This window comes from Rhinolophus hipposideros (genome assembly GCF_964194185.1).
Source record: "Rhinolophus hipposideros genome assembly, chromosome: 14".
Lineage (NCBI taxonomy): Eukaryota > Metazoa > Chordata > Mammalia > Chiroptera > Rhinolophidae > Rhinolophus > Rhinolophus hipposideros.
Window position 1 is genome coordinate 15133033 of NC_138060.1, and position 22837 is coordinate 15155869.

Sequence of the window (22837 nt, forward strand, 5' to 3'; positions counted from 1 at the left end):
ATATTCATAATGTAGAACCTTAGAGGGGCTCAAAAATTGGCAGTCATGGGTTCTGCCAAAGACAAGGTAAAAAGGTGTGGCTAAAAACAGGGATATTGGTTAAAATTCTGCATAGGTTCCTATAGGACCCCAGGGCCATCCTCCAACTCTACATAACTAAGCAACAGGAGATACATTCTCTGGAGAAACTGAACCAGTGAGCTTCTGAACTCAGATACATCAGGTGCATGGTAGATAGACACCAAAACTAGAGGGAAGAACGAAATAGATAAGATGGGGAATAGATATATGTTTTCCTTGGAGTTAAGAAAAGTTACTACATCTATAAAATAAGAATTTGTTCCTGCTTTACTTCAATAAATATTTCATTGATATTCATTTTATTATATTATGGCTTTTTGCATACATATAAAGACATTCAAAAATCATAAGTGTTCAGCTTGAGGAATTACCACAAAGTAATTACATTTCTGTAACCACCACCCAGATCAAGAAATATTAATAGAAATAGAAATACAAGCATCCTAGAAGCCCTGCTTGTATTCCCTCCCAGTCATGGCTCTTTTATTTCTTCTGAGAAGTAACTCTATCCGGACTTCTAACACCACAGATTAATTTCAGCTATTTTTTAACTTTATATAAATGGAACCATATAGTGCATATTCTTTCATATATACATTTTTTCCACAAAACATTGTTTGTGAGATTCATCTATATTGTTGTAGATTTTCAGTATTTTATGGTATACTATTGTAAGAATATACTATATTTATTCACTTTAAGCTATTTTGTATAGTTCTGCTAGAGTCATTCTACATTTCTCTTAGAGGATCTATGTAGGTGTTTCTTTGGATATTTATCAATCTGCTGAATGAATACATACTTCAGCATTCTTAATTTCAGTTATTATGTTTTTTGATTCTAAATTTTATTAGGTTTTTTTTATAGTTTCCATTTCTTAGCTGAAATTCTCTGTCTTGTTATCAAATTTCTCAAATATATTAAAGTTATTTTTAAAGCCCATCGCTCATGATTCCAATATCTGGCTTTCCTGTGGATCTGTTTCTGTTGCCTGTTTTTCTCTTGGTCTTGTCTCCGGGTGTGCATGGTAAGTTTTGAGTGAATCTTGGACATTGGAAATCAGAAACATAGACATATTTTTGGATTCTGCATTGTATTGTCCTCCTCTGGCAACACAGAACCAAAAATATAAAATAAAAATAGCAGCCTAAAAGACTAAAAATAGGATGGAAATTGTTGAAAATATTAGACGTTAGTCCAAGAGGTCCACCACCAGAGTAACAGGATTCCAAGATGAAAGACTAGAGGAAACAGAACAAATGAAATACAAGATTTCCCAAAATTGAAGACCGGGTATTTTCAGATTGACATAGCTCATTAAAAAAAAACTCACAATTGTGTAATTTCAGAACAGAAGGGGAAAAAGAGAAGATACTTTAAGCTTCCAGAATTTTTTTTAAGTATGTTACATACAAAGGATTAGGAATGAGAATGATGTCTAACTTCAGACAGCAACATTAGATGGTAGAAGGCATTGAAACTATACCTTCAAAAGTCTAAGAAAAAATTAGTTTCAACTTACAGTTCTACACCTGTCCAGTCTGTCAATTAAATGAGTGCATAATAAAGATATTTGCAGACACTCAAGGTCTCAAATTTTTCTTTATTTATATCCTTTCTCAGAAAAGATCTAGAAGATATTTTCCATAAAAATAAAGGTGTAAATCAAGGCACATGTGGGAAAAAGGCATATATGGGATCCAAGAAACATAGAATTTTATCCAGGAGAAAAGCAAAGGGAATTTCCAGAATTATGGTTAAAGGAACTCAAAGGATGACACTTGTGCAGCAAACACATCTAGAGAACAATTGGTTCAGGTTTTAGCAGAAAAAATGAGGCTTTCAGGAGGAACGTCTCCAGGAAAAGAATGAGTCTGATGTGTTTGAACGTAGAAAATAAAATCAGTTGTCATTTTACAGTACTAATGGGGAGTTTGGGAAGGACTGATATTAAGAATATAGAAAACCAGCAACAAAACAAAGCTGTGATCAACTCCAAGGAAAACAAAAGGTTGTGCAAGAAAAGAAATGTAATCATAGTATATCATGTGGCTCAGATGTGCATTTTTTTAATAGACTGTATTTTTTAAAGAAGTACTAGATTCACAGCAAAATTGAGTAGTTCCACACACATGCGTTTTCCCCAACCATGACCTCCCATACCAGACTGGTACATTTGTTACAACTGATGAATGAATATACATTGACATGTTATCATCCAAAGTCCACGGTTTACATTAGGGGTCACTCTAAGTGTTGTACATTCTGTGGGTTTGACAAATAAATGGCATATATCCACCATTATAGCATCATACAGAATCGTTTCACTGCCTAAAAGTCTTCTGTTTTCCTCCTATTTATCCCTTCTTTCCTCTTAATCCCTGGCAACCATTGATTTTTTTTTTACTGTCTGCATAGTTTTGCGTTATTCACAATGTCACATAGTTGGAATCATGTGGCATGTTGCCTTCAGGTTGACTTTGTTCACCTAGTAATATGCCTTTAAGATTTCTGAATGTCTTTTTATGGCTTTATAGCTCATTTTATTTTAGCACTGAATAATATTTCATTGTCTGGATGACTGCAGTTTATTTATCCATTCATCTACTGAAGGACATATTGGTTGCTTCCAAGTTTTGGCAATTATGAATGAAGCTGCTATAAACATCCAGGTACAGGTTTTTGTGTGGACATAAAATTTCACCTCCTTTGGGTAAATTATCAGTGAGTGTGATTGCTGTATCACATGGTAAGTGTATGTTTAGTTCTGTAAGAAACCTCCAAACTGTCTCCCAAAATGGCTGTAACATTTTGCATTCCTGCCAGCAATTAATGAGGGTTCCTGTTGTTCCACATTCTTGCCTGTATTTGGTGTTGTCAGAGTTTTGGGTCTTTGCCATTCTAATAAGTGTATAGTGGCACAACATTTTTACAGAATCTTAATAATGTAAAACACTGACTAATAATTTATCCCCCAATTATGAAAATCATATTTGGAGGATGTGGGGATGGAAAAGAGGTGGGGTGCTGTTTAACAGTGTTGAATCCTCTTTTTTCCAAAATAGGAAGTCAGAGATATTACCTATAACTATTAAGTGCAGAAATGTCAGTATAAGGCTACTATTTATAAATATAGATGTAAATACTAGAAGATTTAGAAGATACAGTTGAAAGGCTTGAAAATAGTTGTTTCTGCATTGTGGACTGGGGGATGAGTAAAGTGGAAAGATCAGCAGTTAGGGAACACTGGTGTGATTTTTTTCTCGTAATTTTATAGTACTATTTGAATTTTTGAACAATATACATGTATTTTGTTTTATAATTAATTTTTGAAAGTGAATGGATAATCTGTAAAAGATTCCAAGAACAAGCATTGGTATGATTTCTTTCAGGTATTCAGAAGGCCTGAAAGAAGCCTTATGAATGTGGCATGTTTGATTACCTAAAACGTTCTGAATAGATTTTGGGGAGCATATTATGGTTCAGGCTACTGTGGAGTATAACCCGCTATTCCCCACATAGCTGCCAGAGCCTAACCTTGTCTCAGTACTCACCCTATCTCTATGCTTCACTTTCCTCATCAGTAAAATGAGAATAATAGTTGTTCCTTGGTTAGATAAATACTATTAGATTTGCTGTGATCATGTACCAACTTTGTATTTTTGTGAGTGTTCTGAACATCTCTGAGCCTGATTTCCCCAAAGTTACTATAAAGTTGTTGTAAAGATCCAATCAAATACAAAAATGTATATGAAAAGACAAACTATCACACAACATATAGGTGCTAAACAATTACCTGCCTTCTATGCGAGTACATCAAGCGCTGGAATGCATACAGCCTCTGCTTCAAGGAGCTCAGGGTCTCACAGGGACACTGCCATGTACGTGTAGCTTAGAGTACCTGGTGCAGACTTTCTAAGGGCTTGGCAAGCAGTGAGAGGAGACTCTGAGCACTTACCCTTACTGGAGAGAGCCACTTGGTGAGGCACTTGGAGTTTTTAGACCTGTTAAGAAAAACTTTGTACACCTAACAATTGTCACCCCAATAAATTTATAAAACAAAGAAAAAAAAAGAAAAACTTGAGGACTAACATATTAAGGTTGCCATTTGAATTTGCCAAATCAGACCATTAAAACATACAAAGAAACAAGAAAAACTACAATTATTCTCATTGTTTTATAAAATGAAAGGACATTTAAACACACGCACAAACACACACACAGGAAAGGTCATAATTTCAGAATAAAGCTGGCATTTTCACCCCAAGCCAATGAAAATGACTTCATGGATCCGTATCTGTCCACATAGCAGTATTTGGTCTATATTAACCTAGAGACAAACTTTCAAAGCTGCATCCTGACGGAAAAATTATTTCCCAAGTTATGAAAATGAACAATGAAAAGACACAGCATTTCAGTCAGAGGAAAGAGCATAGTTGTATATGAGGTCTGACAATTAAGTTTAAGAACTCATCCTAGAAAAAGTGCATCATACCTCATTGCTGAATATCAGTACGGTCACCTTCAAAGTACTCCCCTTGGGAAGCTATGCACCGACACCAATGCCTAGTCCACCCTTCAAAGCAATTCTGGAACTCTTTTTCTGGAATGGCCATCAGAGCTGTGGTCGTATTATCCTTGATGTCCTGAATGTCATCAAAATGTCTTCCTTTCAATATTTCCTTTATCTTCTGGTAAAGAAAGAAGTCATTGGGGGCCAGATCAGGTGAGTAGGGAGAGTGTTCCAATACAGTCATTTGTTTACTGGCTAAAAACTCCCCCACAGACAGTGCCGTGTGAGCTGGTGCATTGTCGTGATGCAAGAGCCATGAATTGTTGATGAAAAGTTCAGATTGTTTTCATCTAACTTTTTCATGCAGCCTTTTCAGCACTGCCAAATAGTAAACTTGGTTAACTGTTTGTCTAGTTGGTACAAATTCACAATGAGTAATCCTTCTGATACCAAAAAAGGTTAGCAATATCATTTTGACTCTTGATTTGGACTGATGGAACTATTTTGGTGATGGAGAATTGGCTGACTTCCATTGTGCACTTTGATGCTTTGTTTCAAGGTCCTGTTGGTACACCTATGTTTCATCACCAATAATAACATGGCCCTAACATCGTCTTGCCTCTCCAAAAGGTCTTGGCAAACTTCAACTCTCCTTTGTATTTGTTCATCGATGAGTTCCTTTGGGACCATTTTTGCACACACTTATCTCATGGCAAGATTTTCAGTTAAAATTTTCCTAACTTTTTCTCTATTGATGTTTACTTGGTCTGCTATGCTTCTCACAGTCAGCCAAGGATTTTGACGTACAATTTGATGAATTTTTGCAATATTTTCATCAATTCTGCTTATTACTGGCCGCCTTGACCTCTCTTAATCAGTGACGTGTTCTCTCCCCTCAGAAAAATGTTTAATCCATTTGTACACTGCCATTTTCTTCATGGCATTATCCCCATAAACTTGGACTAACATGACCCTGATTCTGATTTCACTTCCACTCTTGCCAAGTTTAACATGAAATTAAATGTTTGTTCATTGCTCTAATTCAAGCTCAGACCTTCTCACAACAGCACACAAAAACACGCAACAATAGTGAACACCACTCAGTAAGACATTGCCACATATTAACAAGAACACACCTGTGAGACACTGATATACCAAGGTTATGAAACCTTGCCAAGCTCTTTGTACACTGCTGCCAGTGTAAGCACATGTTGCAAGTTTGCGAACGTAATTGTCAGTCCTTGTAAAGGCATCACGTCATGAATGGATCTGATGTGTCAAAGGAGCAGGTAGTTCAGTATGGCACACGGCAAGGGTGGGAGGTATGATGTAGCATAATATTGCATTACTAGGCCACATACATGGAGTGACATAAAGATAGAGAGCAAAGTTCCTGTCCCCACAGTTCACTGTGTAATTATAGACACAGAAAAGTTAACACTACAAGAGTTCCTTCAGAAGACAATTGGATAAAAGAGGGCAAAGAATAACAGTATGGAATACATGAGTATCCCTGGTCAAGGAGGTTGGTAGCAGAAGTGATAACGGTGATGATGATGATGGTGATGATGATAATAGTAGCAGTGGCTTCTGTAAACACTTAATACATATCAACTTAATTTAATGCTCATGACAACACTATGAGGTGGATGTTACCATTATCCTCATTGTACAGCTAGGGGAACTGAGGCACTGAGAAGTCAGATAATGTGCCCAATGTCACACAACAGTTAAGTAGGAGAAGCAGGATTTGAACCCTGGCAGTAGGACTCAAGTATATGGTCCTAATTACTACAGTGCACTGCCCCTCATGGGAGGAGAGAAGAGAGGGGAAATTAGAAAAGGAAAGATACAAGAAATGTCATGGAATAAGAATGGCAGAATTTGCTGACTGGCTCTGTGGAGGGTGTCTGTCTTACAGTAAGTAACGGACGTCCCTTTGTCATTCTTACTGAAGGAAGGGTCATTTTCTTCTGCAGAGACAGTCAGTCATAGTGTTGAAACTTTTATCACAGGAAACTTTTATTTACCTGTTTCTGACATTCCATTCTAGGATTCAGTTTTAAAATACTGTGTTAAATGCTTGCTTGAGCTCAGTACTGAGCTCAGGACACTTGGCTTAGTTAAACTGCTACCACTTTACTCTAGAACTTCCTAAACTCACCCAGGTTAGAAAATGTTGCCTAATCCTTTGCTGTTCTCTGTTTATACAGTGGGTATAATAGAACATGAGTTAATGGAACCTTAAAATAGCAATTAACCAGTTTTTCACTTTCCCAGAGAAATGCCTTATGCTGGACAAGTAGTAAAGCATGCTGGTTTAATTTAGTTTATGACTTTTATGGTTCCTGAGGAGACATGGAATGGTATTTTTAGGTATTTGCATGACTTAATTATTGATTAACTTATATCATTCTGCATTTTTGCAAAAACAGAATGTATGTGTAGATAGATAAGAGAAAAACTGAGGAGAGGAAAGAGAAGAAAGTAAAGAGCAAGTGATTATCCACTAAGCATGGATGTATGCTAGGCCAGTGACGATTTTACAGGTCTCCTGACTCCCCAATTCAGTATTCTTTCTAAATAATCAGTACTTGGGGAATATGTGTTCTGTGTTTAGAAATGCAAAAAGAAAACAAAATACGATTTCAGAAGCAGACCCCTTGAGAGCATATGTTGGGTTTTCACATTTTTATCTCTTCCACATAACCTGTCACTGGTAACCTGTCATAAATGTTTAATTAATGAATGAAGTAAAGATTGGCTAATAGTTTGTTCAATTTTTCATTCATTCAGTGTCTTTATTCAATAAACCTTTATTGAGTGTCAAGTAGTGTTTAGAAAATTGTCCCTTCAAAGGCCACAGGAAAAATTAGAAATACTGATGTCTTACCTTAGTAGGCTCCTTGAGCAGGGCATCTAATCCAATGTCTTAATTATACCAGTGAGGAAAGGCAGGCCCATCACTTATGATGTATCTTGTGCTGAGTTCATAGAGGTGGAACTCAAGGCCGAGCCTCCGACAAGTTCTTCCCAATAGTGCACAAGGTTGCCTTTCTCCATACCTGGGATGGTTTCGTGTTTTTAATAGTTAACATTGCTGAGTGTTTTCTTACCCTTCTCTTTATCTCCAGGTCAGGTGAGTGCACAGCAGACCCAAACCTCATAGTTTCAAGCTGCATTCCCTCTCCTTCCAGCACAGGAGTTGAACTCAAAATGCCCTTGCCTAGCAAACCACCGCAGGGCAAGAAAGAGGATAAGATCTCAGTGTAGCAGAGCTGCCCAGCAGCCAATAGATCCCACAAATATGTACCATGAATGTCTGTAAATCAAGACTCAGAATTATTCCATTGAAAATATCAGTTTTAATCATCAGAGAAATGCAAATAAAAACCACAATGAGATATCACCTCACCCCAGTCAGAATGGCTATCATCAACAAGACAAATAGCAACAAGTGTTGGAGAGGCTGTGGAGAAAAAGGAACCCTCATGCACTGTTGGTGGGAATGCAGACTGGTGCAGCCGCTATGGAAGGCAGTGTGGAGGTTCCTCAAGAAATTACGAATAGAATTACCATATGACCCAGCAATCACTCTCCTGGGTATCTACCCCAAAAATATAAAAGCATTTCTCTATAGAGACACGTGTACTCCAATGTTCATTGCAGCTTTGTTTACGGTGGCCAAGACATGGAAACAACCAAAATGTCCTTCGATAGATGAATGGATAAAGAAGTTGTGGTATATATACACAATGGAATACTATTCAGCGTTAAGGAAAGATGATATAGGAACATTTGTGACAACATGGATGGATCTTGAGAATATAATGCTAAGCGAAATAAGTCAGACAGAAAAAGCAGAGAACCCTATGATTTCACTGATATGTGGTATATAAACCAAAAACAAGACAAACAAATGAGAAACAAGAACTCATAGACACAGACATATTTTAGTGGTTATCAGAGGGTAAGGAGGGTGGGGGGAGGGAGATGAGGGTAAGGGGGATCAAATATATGGTGATGGAAGGAGAACTGACTCTGGGTGGTGAACACCCAATGGGATTTATTGATGATGTAATACGGAATTGTACACCTGAAATTATGTAATGTCATTAACAATTGTCACCCCAATAAATAAATTAAAAAAAAAAAAAAAAATGAATACACTTCAAAAAAAAAAAAAATCAAATTAATGCAATTGAAAAAGAAAAAAAAAAAAAAAAAAAAAGAAAATATCAGTTTTACAATAATAGAACTTCATATCTCAAAAATAAGGATGACAGTTCTATTTACAGTAGCATCCAAAATAATTAAATATCTAGGCATAAAGTTAGCCAAGGAGGTAAAAGACTTCACTGAAAACTATAGAATATTGCTAAAAGAAATTAATGCTAAAAGAAATTAATGATACCTCAAATAAACGGAAAGACTTTTTGTGTTCACGGATTGCAAGACTTGATTTTGTTAAGATGTCAGTCAGTATTACTCAAAGAGTTCTAGAGTTCAATACAGTCTCTCAAAATTTCGATGGTCTTTTTTGCAGAAATGTAAAAGCCGATCCTTAAATTCCTATGGAATTTGGGGATTATGGGGACCCAAATAGCCAAAAATCATCTTGAAAAAGAAGAACAAAGTTGGAGGATTCACACCTCCCAATTTCAAAACTTACCTAAGGGTTACAGTAATCAAAATAGTTTGGTACCGTTAGAATAGACAGATAGGCCAGTGGAAAAAAGTGAGACAAGAAATGTACTCATACATCTGATTCTGAAAGGGGTGCCAAGAACATTCAATGGGGAGAGAACAGTCTCTTCAACAATGGTTCTGAGACAATTGGATGTCCTCATGCAGAAGAATGAGGTTGGACTCCTACCTCACACTATATATAAAAATTAGCTCAAAATGGATCAGTGACCTAAAGATAAGAGCTAATAAGAAAACTGTAGAGCTAAATCTTCATGACCTTAGATTTGGCAATAGATTCCTAAATGTGATACCAAAAGCACAGCAACAAAATTTTTAAAAATAGATAAATTGGACATCAAGACTTAAGCTTTTGTGTATCAAAGAGCACTATCAAATTGAAAAGACAGCCTACAGAATGGGAGAAAATATTTGCAAATCATGTATCTGATAGGATATATATTCTGTTTCTACATATAGGGAGTATGTGGGGGGGTGAGGGTGTATTCTGATATCTGGTATCTGGAATATGTAAAGGGCTCTTACAACTCAGCAAAAAGACACAACGCAATTAAAAAATGGTCAAAGGACTTGAATAAACATTTCTCCAAAGATATACAGATGACTGACAAACACATGAAAAGATGCTTAACATCATTAGTCTTTAGGGAAATGCAAATTAAAACCGCAATGAGATACCACTTTATGCTCACTAGGGTGGCTGTAATGTTTTTTAATGGAAAATAAGTGTTGGCAAGGGTGGGGAGAAATTGGAACCCTCGTACATTGCTAATTGGAACACAAAATGGTTCACTGGCTGTGGAAAACAGCTTGGTAGTTCCTAGAAAGCTTAAACATGGAATCACCCTATGACCCTATAGTTCTACTCCTAAGTATATACTCAAAACAATGCAAAACAGATCTATGTACATGTATGATCATAACAGCATTGTTCACAATAGCCCAAATGTGGAAACAGCCCAAATGTTCATCAAGAGGTGATGAATGGACTATACACGCAGACTTATTGTCACTTATTGTCACTTATTCAAGCCACTTATTGTATGATTGTATTTATATGAAATATCAGAATAGACACATCCGTAGATACAGAATGCAGATTTGTGGTTGCCAAGGACTGGGGCCTGGAGGGAAGGGGAGAAACTGGTTAATGGGTAAGGGATTTTACTTTGGATGGAAATGTTTTGGAGCTATATAGAGGTAGTGGTTTCATACCGTTGTAGATTTGCTAAATATCACTGAATCATTCACTTTAAAATGCTTAATTTAATGTCCATGTGACTTTCTCCTCAATTATTAAAGAAAAGAAACTAAAGGTATGATTCATGCAGTTTAGCCAAGTTTTTTGTATAATCCAGGTTTATTTATCCCTTGAAACATCAAAACCTTTTATTATGAAAAATACTTACTAAGATGTGGCAGTTTTGTCACCACTGTAATGAAATAGTTTATGTAAGTATTTTTTATTAAGAAAAAACATTTATGTAGTACTTGCTATGTACCAGGCACTACTCTAAGCCCCTTATATATACATTAACTCATTTAATCATCACAACAACCCTATATGGTGTTATTTTTATATCCATGTTTCACAATTAAGGAGAGCAGGACACGACAAGGTAAACTTCTATGCCAAGGTCGCACAGCTAATAAGTGGTGGAGCCAGAATGAACCCAGGACGCCTTGTTCCAGCTCCTGTACTTTTACCCCCTATAGTACCCTGCTTCTTAATATCTTTGTGCATTGTACAGTAAACTTCATAATGGCAGGAATTTGAATCCATTCCAGACCCAGAGAAAATCTGTTATATGGTGAATGAATGAATGAACAAACAAAAACTAAGTAGACTTTGTGTCAATATTGTTATAGACTAGATGTTTGTGTTCCCGTAAAATTCATATGTTGATACCCAAAGTGATGGTATGTGGAGGTGTGGCCTTTAGAAGGTGATTAGGGTGGAGCCCTCATGAGTAGGATTAGTGCCCTTATAAAAAGAGGACCCAGAGAGCTCCCTCACCCCTTCTGCCATGTGAGGGCATAGCAAACAAGACAGCCATCTCTGAACCAGGAATAGGGCCCTCACCAGACACGAAATCTGCTGGCACCTTGATGTTGGACTTCTCAGCCTCCAGAACTGTGAGAAATATGTTTCTTTTATAGGTTGTTTATAGGCCATGCAGTCTGTGGTATTCTGTTATAACAAACAAACTAAAACAAACATTTTGGCAATTAGGGACTTCCATGCATTCTGTTTATCTCTCACTGGTGTTTCAGAGAGGTGAGGTTTTATATAAATAAGGCACTGTGCTAGGCTCTGCGGGCTATTTGCATATAAACAAGATGAATATAAATGAGTCTGGGACCAGTGAACTATTATGAAATTAGTCCTTATTTAAACTATATGAATTGAGAGAAGCCATAACAAACAGATCTATATAAATCTCACTATTTTACAAGATACTCCCACCCATAAAATGGGGATGATGATTTTTTAATGTATAAAGTGCTTTATGTATGTATTAAAATTGATGACTTAATTTGTAAAGCTAGTCAAGATCCTCATCAAAGGTATTAAACACTTACAGAATGGTTCATTTTACGACAGTTTTATGGCCAAAGAAAGGTGAACAGGGTTACAGAGTCACTCAAACATTTTAATAATATACCAACACATACAGGGAGCAAAGACATTAAAAAACCCACCATCTGGTTGTGTTTGGATGCTACATGAGCAAATCTGTCACTTTGTCATAGCCTTCTCCTTCAATTCCATTTTGCAATTCTGAGCTGACCATTCTGGCCAACATTATGTTCTTTCAGATTTGTTAGCAAAAGCAGTTGAAATTCAACTATGTCATTTTTCAGACATTAATTAAGCAGTCTGCATGTTTCCATACACATTCCATTCCAGAAGGTAGAACTTGTCTGAAAAAACAATGCAGACAGGCCCTGGTCCCTAAGTATCTGATTGCCAGCTTGGTTTGGGAAGAAAGTTATGCTATCCAAATAAATTGTGCATGGAGTACTTTTCAGGATATAGCTGAATAAAGAAAAACCAAAGAAGAACAGTGGAAGACTTGGCTTTTAATCTAGGTCAGCTGTTATTAAAGGGCATTTGTTGAGCATCCCCTTTAAACCAGATGTTATCCTAAATGTATCATTGGGATTCTCCCACCATTCTCTTCCACAGCAACAGCCCCTTGGCAGAATTGTCTTTCTTTCAGTTCCTAGAATGCACCAGTCATTCTGCCTTCAGGGTCTTCAAATGCTCCATTCCCTTCACCTGAGTGATCACTCCCACCCCATTTTACCTGACCACTTTCTACTTATCCTTCATGACTCAGCTTAAATGTCTCTTTATCCGAGAAGACTTTCCCTGGCATCCTATGCTGGTAGATTTCCTCCATTACTTCTTTTATAAGACCTTGGATTTTTCATTCAGAGCACTTAACAAAATTATAATTAAACAATTATTTGTGGGGGCAGCCAGTTAGCTCAGTTGGTTAGAGCACTGTGCTCTTAACAACAAGGTTACCAGTTCCATTCCCACATGGGCCACTGTAAGCTGCGCCCTCCGCAACTAGATTGAAACAATTACTTGACCTGGAGCTGATGGGTCCTGGAAAAACACACTTAAAATAAATAAAAGTTTTTTTTTTTAATTATTTGCAATTTTATTTATTCTATATTCTCTGCTAAGTGTAAGTTTCAAGAAGGCCAGGAAAGAGTCACTCTGAGTCACCACTGGATTTCCAGCCACTAGATAAGTGCGTGGCACATAGTAGAGGCACCGTAAGTATTTGCTGAATGGTAAAATGAGTGAATGAATGCATGAACATGTACTCACAGTTTAGCACTATTTATTTTTTGTTGTAGGATCTATGCTAGTTTCAGAATTGTTATTTTTAAATTAAGCTATAAATGCTAAAAATAAAATAAAATTTCCTAGTCATTGGACATCAGAGGGATAGTTAGTGATGATGTGGGTGGTGGGGAGATGAGTTAACTTCCAACACAGCAGCCCACTGCTGCGTCCTGAAGCTCGTTCATAGTTTGGTTTCACAAATGTGAGACTAAAGCCGCTTTCCATATATTCCTCCACGGCGTCTCAGAGAAAATTTGTGAGTCAGTAGTTGCGAAATCAAATGGTATCAATGATTAATCTTTATTTTAAAATAAACCAGTAGTTTTTTATTTCTCCTTTTATTAAAAGTTTTATACTGCCCACAGTTTCCCTCAAATAATAATCCAATAAGTAGTGAAACAGTTCTAGGTGCAAAGGGAGAGTAGATTCATAGAAAGGGAAGTTAATGCAGAGTGGATTTGAGCCTTTTGATGTGAAATCTGATTTGCATGTCAACCATGTTCCTATAAGATTCAGATTGGAGTTTTGTAATAGTCTCTGCCTTGCTCTGTCCTCCATGAAAGTGTATAGATTTTTGGTTACCAGGATTTGCTGTCTGTCCCTTGTTTGTTGGAAACTCAAGTTTTGTCTTGGACACACTTCAAACTTTGTATGACATTGTACCCTGTGCCGTCCACACAAGCCCGCTAAGCTCAAGTTTCCATGATTTTTCTTTATAGGATTCAGATTCACAATATTTTATTTCAAGGTCTTATTAGCCTACAGAATTATCTTCCTCTTTTAATATAAAAATCTTATTTGTCAACATTGGCATTGATTAGGAAATTACCTTTTTCTACCACAGAGGGGTTTGAATATGTCAAATTTATATCTGGAATTAGTTTATTTTTTTTCTAAATGTTTTTTATTTTAAGAGTTCTGTTACTCAGTTACTTTATATTGATTTTTCTAAATGTCAGTGACAAGTAAAAAATGGACAGATAAAGAACACCTGAAGACTAAGATTAGTAAATCTAGTGGATTTTTAATGACTGGAGCATTAGGACACTTAGAAAGCATTATATGGCTGATGAGTATTTAAGTTTTTCATTAAACGATTCATTTTCCTTTTCAAGATGAGGACATTAGGATTTAATTAGGAAACTGCCATGACTTGGGTGCACATAAACCTAACATCATTTGCCTTAATAAATGTGGTAAGAGTTTATGCTTACATAGAATACTTTTTGAAGAATGATTGGTTGAATTTTCCTTACTACTCACATTCACATATACACAAACAAATTTTTTCCACTAGATTCTAACATTTTCATAAAGAATAAAATAAAACCTATGCTTAAGCTAACCATCAAAAGTTATTTTACTTTGGTATATTTCCTACGGGTCTTTTTGCCATTCATACATTTTATTTATTGATTTTCTACAGTTGAGATAGAGTTTCATATATATTATTTTCATTTAACTTTTTATCTTGAGTCTTTCCCATATCGTTAAACCATCTTCATAAATACAATTTCTTATGACTCTTTACTGCAAATTCAGGCTATTTATTTTTCAGAAATTATAAGCACCTATTTACATAGATCTTCTTTTGAGTTTCTAATTTTTTTTACTTTAGGATAAATCCTTAAAGTGAAATTACTGAGTAAAATGACATGTACATTTTTAAGGCTTTTGATACACATAGTAAAATTGCTTTTTGGAATGATAATATCAATCTAATTCCTACTTGCTATGTATGACAAGGTTTAATATCTTTGCTGTAAAAGAGGTTATACAAATAAATGAGAAAAAAAATGTTCTAATAGTAAAATGCGTTAAGAAGATGAACAGAAAATTTATTAAAGTGAAAATGTAAACATCCGTATAAATATATATGAACAATATCAAATCTCATTAGAAATACAGATTATAATAATAAAAACAATATTTTAATGATAATAACTTTTTTCTTTGAAATTATTCAAAGGTAAGATGTAACATTAGGGGAAGCTGGATAAAAGGTATATAGGAACTCTGTACAATTTTTGTAACTTCTGTAGGTCTAAAGTTATTTCAAAATAAAAAGTTAAAAATGTACTCATATAATGGCTGTAGTTGCTTATTCAATAATGTCATTGTATTTATTGATCTTGTATAAATGAACCAATATATTCCCAGAAATTTTCACTGGAGGCTACCTAACTAGTTCTCTCAAGTTAAACTGTAGTATTGAAAAGAAAATATAAAATATTTCCAATGAATACTCATTTATTGCACAAGTCTCTGAACCTGCTCCATATGTTTTATACCTACTTCATCTCATTTAATCCTTTCTACAGTTCTTGACAGTAAACAGTAAAAATTATCATGCTCATTTTACAGATGAGAAAACCAAGGCTGTAATTACAGTTGAGTAATTCATCCAAAGTCATATTTTAAAATGATTTACTTTAATTGGTTTCATTTATAAGATATGTCCATTTGGCAGAAATGGCTTACATTTTAGGAATGAATGTGTTTGTCTTTATTTCTAGCTGGATATGGTATTCCTTTTCCAGCAGATGAACCTACAGATATTATTCCACGAAGCTGCCAACTAACAACAGATGTTCCACAAGTCACACAGCTGCTGAACATGACTAAATTCCGCCAAACTGAAATAAAATTTGGAGGTCATCCTCTAAATTCAACAGAATCAGGTATGCATTCAGGCACCTAATTCATAAGTATATTTATTTGTAAGACAAACAAAGGGGGGTAAAAAAGCCTTGCAATTATGCTTTATAGATCAAAGTTAAATATTAAGTCACTTTAACATTGGTTCATGTCAGTGATAAATAATTATTTTAAAGTTCTCTTTAGCAACTAAAATATTTTCTGGATTTTTTACATGATATATCTAAACATCCTTAATTATTCCTCTCCTTTTCCAATATGCTTCCAAGTCTTGCCAATTATACCTCCTAAACATCTCTCAGATCTGTTTCCTCTTCTACCTTATTGTTACTTCCATTATTCAGGTCCCCACTGTCGCTAGCTCCAGCCTCCCAGCTAATCTCCACATTGCTGTCAGAATTGTCTTTCTGATAATAGAAATAGATGTGATCATGTCACTCTTTAATTAGACTTTTAATGCCTTTCTCATGATCTTAGAAGACAACATGAAAAACCCTTGGGAACTCACACAAAGCCATCTACTCCCAAACCTACTCCACAGTTTCATCTGCAGACACCTTTCTCTCATTCCCCACATGTGATTTTCTGACCACCCTACAGGCTTTCACATGTTCATATTTGGGGATTGCTATTTCGTTTGCCTAAAATGGCTTCCTTGCCTTTCTGCCTGGATAAAGACCCCATTCAACTTTCTAGATCCAGTTGAAATGCTACCTTTTTTATGCAGCCTCCCCTAATTCTAATAAGCATTGTCCTCTTCCCATGACTTTTTCCTTTTTCTTTTTCCTTTTTTTTTTTTTTTGCAATACTTTTTAAATTGTCTACATTCCCCCAATAAAGTGCGACTTCCTCCAAAAAGGGCACTCCCTGTACCTTCTTCTTCTCTTTCCATAGCTTCTGACACAGTACTGGCCATATACCAGGCCAAGGGCTGCAAATTCAAATTACTACAGAGGCCAGACAGATATATATATAAATAAATAAATAAATAAATAAATAAATAAATAAATAAATAAATAAAGTGGGCTGGATGCCTGGATATTTGACATGTAGAAACATTTTCTACTTCACCAATGAGTCGTATTGGGAGTAGAGGAGGGCAGTTAGGGAAGAGGAGTGAGATAGTGCTTCAAAGAAATTGTTCTCTACTATTAACATAGTAACAGTAAATAGCAGCTAACTCTCAGCCCTTGTGAGGGAGTTGTAGAGAGTGGTGAGGACTGCAGCAAACTTAGAAGCTCATTCCCAGTCTACAAGGGGTAACTGCAATACGGTTCCAGCCAAGAGTTGCCTTGCAAGAATACAGACCCAGTCTCACCAGATCTTCCCTTTTTTTTCTTTTTCAAGACAGGGTATCCTAGTGATTATGATAATTCTCCCAATTTAAAAATATCATCTAAAGTCTAAATTTTTTAAAAAACACTCTACGAGCCTCACAAAACATGCAGGGCTGCCCCTTTTCTGTTGCTGTATTAGATACCCATAGCTATTGACCAAATGAATGAATAGTACTTACAAATCAAGAAGCCGGATACTATTGAGATGAGTAGTTCCCAACCTCCTGTATTACATTAGGGTCACCTGGGACATTTTAAAAATAACTGGTGTAATTTTCTTTCTTTGATGTCTATGCTTCATCCACAGAGATTCTGATTTAATTGTCCTGGGATGGGTGGTTGTTTTTTTTTAACTCCCCCAGTGATTCTAATGTGCAGCCAGAGTTGAAAACCACTGGATCACTTATCCCCACAAAGGTCATATGGTTTAGATGACACTCATAAACATGGAAATAATTCAGAGGAAGGTTAAATGATGGTCATAACAGGACACTTATGTAGGAAGTAGATCTTGAAAGTATTCAATATACTTGTATAAGTGTTTATAATAGATAAATGTAACATTTATGGACTTGTGATATGGTGCAGAAGACTGAGCAAACATAAGGAGACAGCCAAATACATCGATGAGTTTACTGAGGGATTAATAAGAGGAATGGCCTGAGTAGGGAGGATGGCTGTTTTGGCAGAATACAGGAAGAGTGTGCCTCATGTTTCTAAAATAGAGGAATGATAACTTCCTTTTTAGTAAGTTGAATTTGATATCAGGATTCAAGATTAATTTTTAAGTCAAGTGAGACCAGAGATTAAGGATTACATGCAAGATGTTTTTGCAGCAATGTAGGCATAAAATGACAAGAGGTTGTCAAAGTGGAAAGTGATGACCCTGAGAGAAACTACAGGGGAGAAACTGGCAGGACTTGGTGATTCTCATATAACAGATGGGGAAGAGAGAGTGGTCAAAGTTTCAGAGAGGTCAAAGTGGAAACAGGAGAAAGGAGATAACCATGATGAAATGAATGGGTTACAAAAACGGACTCAATTTCTCTCTATATCTATCTATCTATCTATCTATCTATCTATCTATCTATCTAGCCTATATTTATTTATTCTAGTGAATTTTCTATATATAAATCCTCATCAGCATTACATGTCATAAATTGTATATTCCTACAGAGAATTGGGACTTTTTCAGTATAAACCTTGGCAGAGGACTGTGGGTAAATAGGCATTATAGTTTTAAGCCCTTTATTATGAAATTTCCAACCTTACAGAACAGTAGAGAGAATACATAATGAACCCCCACGTCTCCATCACCTGCTTCTACAATTGTCAGCTTTAGGCAGGACTTTTTTTATAGCAATGAGAGCATAAGTAATGAGAATTCATATGTTTATTATATATTCTATCTTTAGACAGAGAAGGGGAAGAGAAAGAGAGAACATATACAATCCATGTTCATTAAAGGACCTTTAGAAAGTAAATAAAAGGATGAAAAGCATCTCACTACCCAGACAGCCACTGTAAATACCTTGGGTCATAATTCAATCTTAATGGAATATTCCTCACAGAATGAAATAAGAGCGTTTTCAATAGCCAAACACTGTCTGTACCTAATAGGCTGTGTGTGATAGCTTTCAGTAACAGAAATGACTAAGCTGTAAAGCCTATCAGATAACTCTGCAACTAACTGCTCTACTTTTCTCTGTAGCTTAAAGTTTTAAGAATTTTTTATGCCTTTAAATGAAAATGTAAGTCTATATCCAGATTTTTTAAGTGTCTTTTTTTATTTTATTTAAAATTCAAGGACACTTATAATGCCCGAGATTAAAGAGGAGTTTGAATAAATATTAATTGCATCATTAATTCAATATTATAATTAAACACGAACTTTTTCGTAGGCCATATTTGATCTCGACTTGTAGAATAGAATATTAGTTTATATTTTGAAAATTCCGTCAATGGGCTCTCAATGCATGATAATAGTTAACTTGAGTCATATATACAGAAAATTAATAATCGCCAACTAATAGCATATTTCTTCTGCCCTTTGAAATCCCAATTATATTTATATTCATTTATAACCATAGGGTTTATTATTGTTCCTCTTAAGTAAATCTCATTGCACACATATGGCAGCTAAGATTACATGAACATACATTGAACTTTGTATAATTTTATACAAAATTATTGTATAAAATAATAAGTAATTTTCGATAAATAATTTTTCAACAAATAATTTTCAAATGCTAATTTTGACATTTGTGGGCTTTTAAACTTGCTATAAATGAATATGATTATAATTGTTTTCTGTGTAAGATATTTTATTTGAAAGGTATAGCTAATGGGTAGTGCCCAAGGACAGACTTTTTAATCATGGAAAAGCCAGGAGATACTTCTTCATTTGAACTCTGTGTGTTTGTGTCTTTCTAAAGAAAACAAATGGACTCCCCATGATGAGATTTGAATTGCATGAACAATGACTGTGTGCTCTTGTAATTGACTACAGTACTCATGTAAATTGTGATATTTTATTATAAATGCACCTACTCAGAAATCCCAATAAAGCCACTACAGGAAGAAGCACCTGTTTCCTATGGATATTTTCTAGCATGTTCCCGCGAGCAAAACAGGAAACATGGAAACTTCTGCTTTAGAGTACATTCTGTGAATGTCATATAACTTGATCAAGAGGATTTAATGAAATTAATAAAATAATTGTGTTTCCATAAAGCCAAAGTTACCACACATTCACATTCTTCACTTTGTCAATTCCTGGTGCATAGTAGCTAATGACAGTCTACAGAGGACTGAGATCTGGTGATCTTATTTGCATTAATGGAACCCCAGTTTAAGTGAACCAGAGATTCAGGTCTGGTTATTGAAGTTGCTCATTCAGCTAATGACAAGATATAATGGTCTGCTAAGTACAAATCAACACTGGTAATTTACTTAAAAATTAGGGGCAGTTTTCTCAAGTGCCCTTCTTTCCACAGCAGCATTGAATTTTTACTCTTTATTAAATAAGAAGAAATGGAATCCCTATCTCCTAGCACAATTGATAACAGGTAAATTAATACATCCAGCAAAAACATGAAACATCATCTAACTATAGTTGACATTGGTGAGATCCTGATTAGAATTTCTTCTTTGGGTTCCACATTCTGAAAGCAAAATTCAAATCAAACAAAAAAATCTGCAAAGAAGAACCTGAAAGAAAAAGGAGTTTGATTCTGACTTCAGAAAAAAAACAAGACACTCTTTAATTTGTTCTTTTCTAAACTCAGACATTTGGTAAGCCTTGTATTAGGATTGTTGGTTAAAGAGATGCCACAATTTGTAGTTCCAATGTCTGGTAAGAATTCAGAGTAAACTCAACCATCTCTTACTTTTGAATTATATATCCTCTTTCCCTGTGTTTAGTATAAATAAGGCATCACTAGTCACATTCCTTCATTAAAATTTTTTTTTAATGTGAAAGGAATTTAGTATGGATATTGATCCAGTATCTATGAAATCTGTTGTAGCACAAATCATTTATAGAGTGAATTTTGCCAAATGTTGAAAAAACTGATATATAAAACAATGTTAAATGTGAAAAATAACATTTAACCAGTTTTATAATTGTGCTACTTTTACACGATTGACTGATTCCAATCTTTACATTTCTCTTTTAGATGTCTATTACAGCTTTGCTTATAAGAACAAAAACCTAGAGATATAACAGGGAATTGATTAAATATCTGCACAATAGGATATTATGTATGCAGGTATACAGATGACCTAATCTGCTTGTGATAGTCTGGAAAATTCTCTAAGCCGTGTCAGAAATAATCTATTAAATATGCTGTTTCCATATGAGCCCATTGATGTAAATATTAATATAAAAGATAGTTGCCTAGGGATGCTGATACATGCATACATTTTTTTTTTAAGGAAACACAAGAAACTTAATAATTACCTTTAGGATCAGAAACTAGCAGAGGCAGGGGAAGGGATGTAAGATTTTTATTTCTCCTATAATATCTTTCTCTGTTAGAGAATTTTAATTTTCTAAATATATTCATGATTTATTATGTCAGCAGATGTATTATGTTAGGGCAATTATGAGACATTTCTATTTTTTCTGTATACTTTTCTGTCTTTTGCAAACCCAAAGAATTGCTATAAAATTAAAATATATTTCTCTATTTAATGTCAATATTTTATTTAAAATATATCATGGGAAGGAAATCCAGAATTATTGACCCGATAAAATGTTTAAGTGTATAGTTAAATATTAAAGTTGTTTATGGTATAATAGGGAAATATATATGATAATCTATACTATATCAGTATGAACTATGCTGACGTGCATTTTCATTAGTGTTGACCATGATACTATCATTATTAATGACCTCCAATAAACCCCAAGACATCTGTAACATCACCCTGTTTTTACTTTTATCACAGCACTTATCATTACCTGATATTTTCTTGTTTATTTATTTGCTTATTGCTGTTTCCCACGCTGGAATTAGAGCTTCAGAACTACCCGGGTCCTATTTTGTGTTGTATCCATAGCACCTAATTCAATGCTTAACACCTGTCAGGAGCTCAGTAAATATTTGTTGATTAAATGATCGAACGAATAAATAAAATACTAGCCAAATAGTTTGAGCAGGTAAATATATTAAGCAATAAATCATCATGATCATCATCGTCTTCTTCTTCATCATCAGAGCTAATGTTTTCTGAGTTTTTACTTTGTTTCAAGCACTAAACCCTTTACATAGCATATTAGTCAGAAAAAATAAATAAATACATATATATATATAAAGGGCCAAAAAATATATACACATTTAAGAATAGAAAAATTATATTAAAATTGTAATAATGTGTACCGATAACAAAAGATGAATACAAGTCACGTTTGACTTTTGCAATTACAAGAGGTGCTCAAAGTGGTTTCCATTTTTTCCTTTCTTAAAATGTGTACATTTTTTGGCACCTCTGTGTGTGAGTGTGTGTGTGTGTGTGTGTGTGTGTGTGTGTGTGTGTGTTTCTGTTTCTCTGGAATATACATATGGCAGAGACAGACTTATTATAAGGAATTGGCTCTCACAATTATGGAGACTGAGAAGTCTCAGGATCTGCAGTCAGCAAGCTGGAGACTCAGGAGAGTCAATGGTGTTCCTGCCCTAGCCTGAAGGTCTGAAAACGAGGAGACTGATGGTGAAAGTTCCAGTTTGAGGGTGGGAGAAGACCAATGTCCCAGCTCAAGGAGACAGGCAGAGATCACATTCTCCCTTTCTCCATCTTTGTTCTGTTCAGGCCCTCAGTGGGTTGGATGCCCACCCACATTGGGGAGGGCCATCTGCTTTATTCAGTCTACTGATTCAAATGTTAAATTCATCCACAAGCACTCATAGTCACATTCAGAATAATATTTAATTGAGGCACCCTGTGGCCCAGTCATGTTGACACATACAATTAACCATTTGACATAGTATATCCTATTAATCCTTTCGCACACATTTTCATGTAGAAACCAACATAATCTCCATTTTGTAGATGAAGGAACTGAGGCTTACAGAAATAAAGTAATTAGTGAGTGGTAGAGCTAGGATGACCAGGCAGTCTGATTTCAGAGAGCCATTCTTAACTGCTGACCCCCATTATGCAATTTCTCACTAC

General features: G+C 35.3%; 1 protein-coding gene across 5 annotated transcripts in view; it reads left to right on the plus strand.

Annotated features, from left to right (window-relative positions):
* The window catches only part of CFAP20DC (CFAP20 domain containing), a 268931-nt gene that overhangs the window by 145305 nt on the left and 100789 nt on the right, over positions 1 to 22837 (plus strand). For all 5 annotated transcript variants that reach the window (XM_081072082.1, XM_081072081.1, XM_081072079.1 and 2 more), the window contains exon 7: positions 15683 to 15847. In XM_081072082.1, the coding sequence (XP_080928208.1) occupies positions 15683 to 15847 (165 nt within the window). The remainder of the gene's footprint in view (positions 1 to 15682; positions 15848 to 22837) is intronic.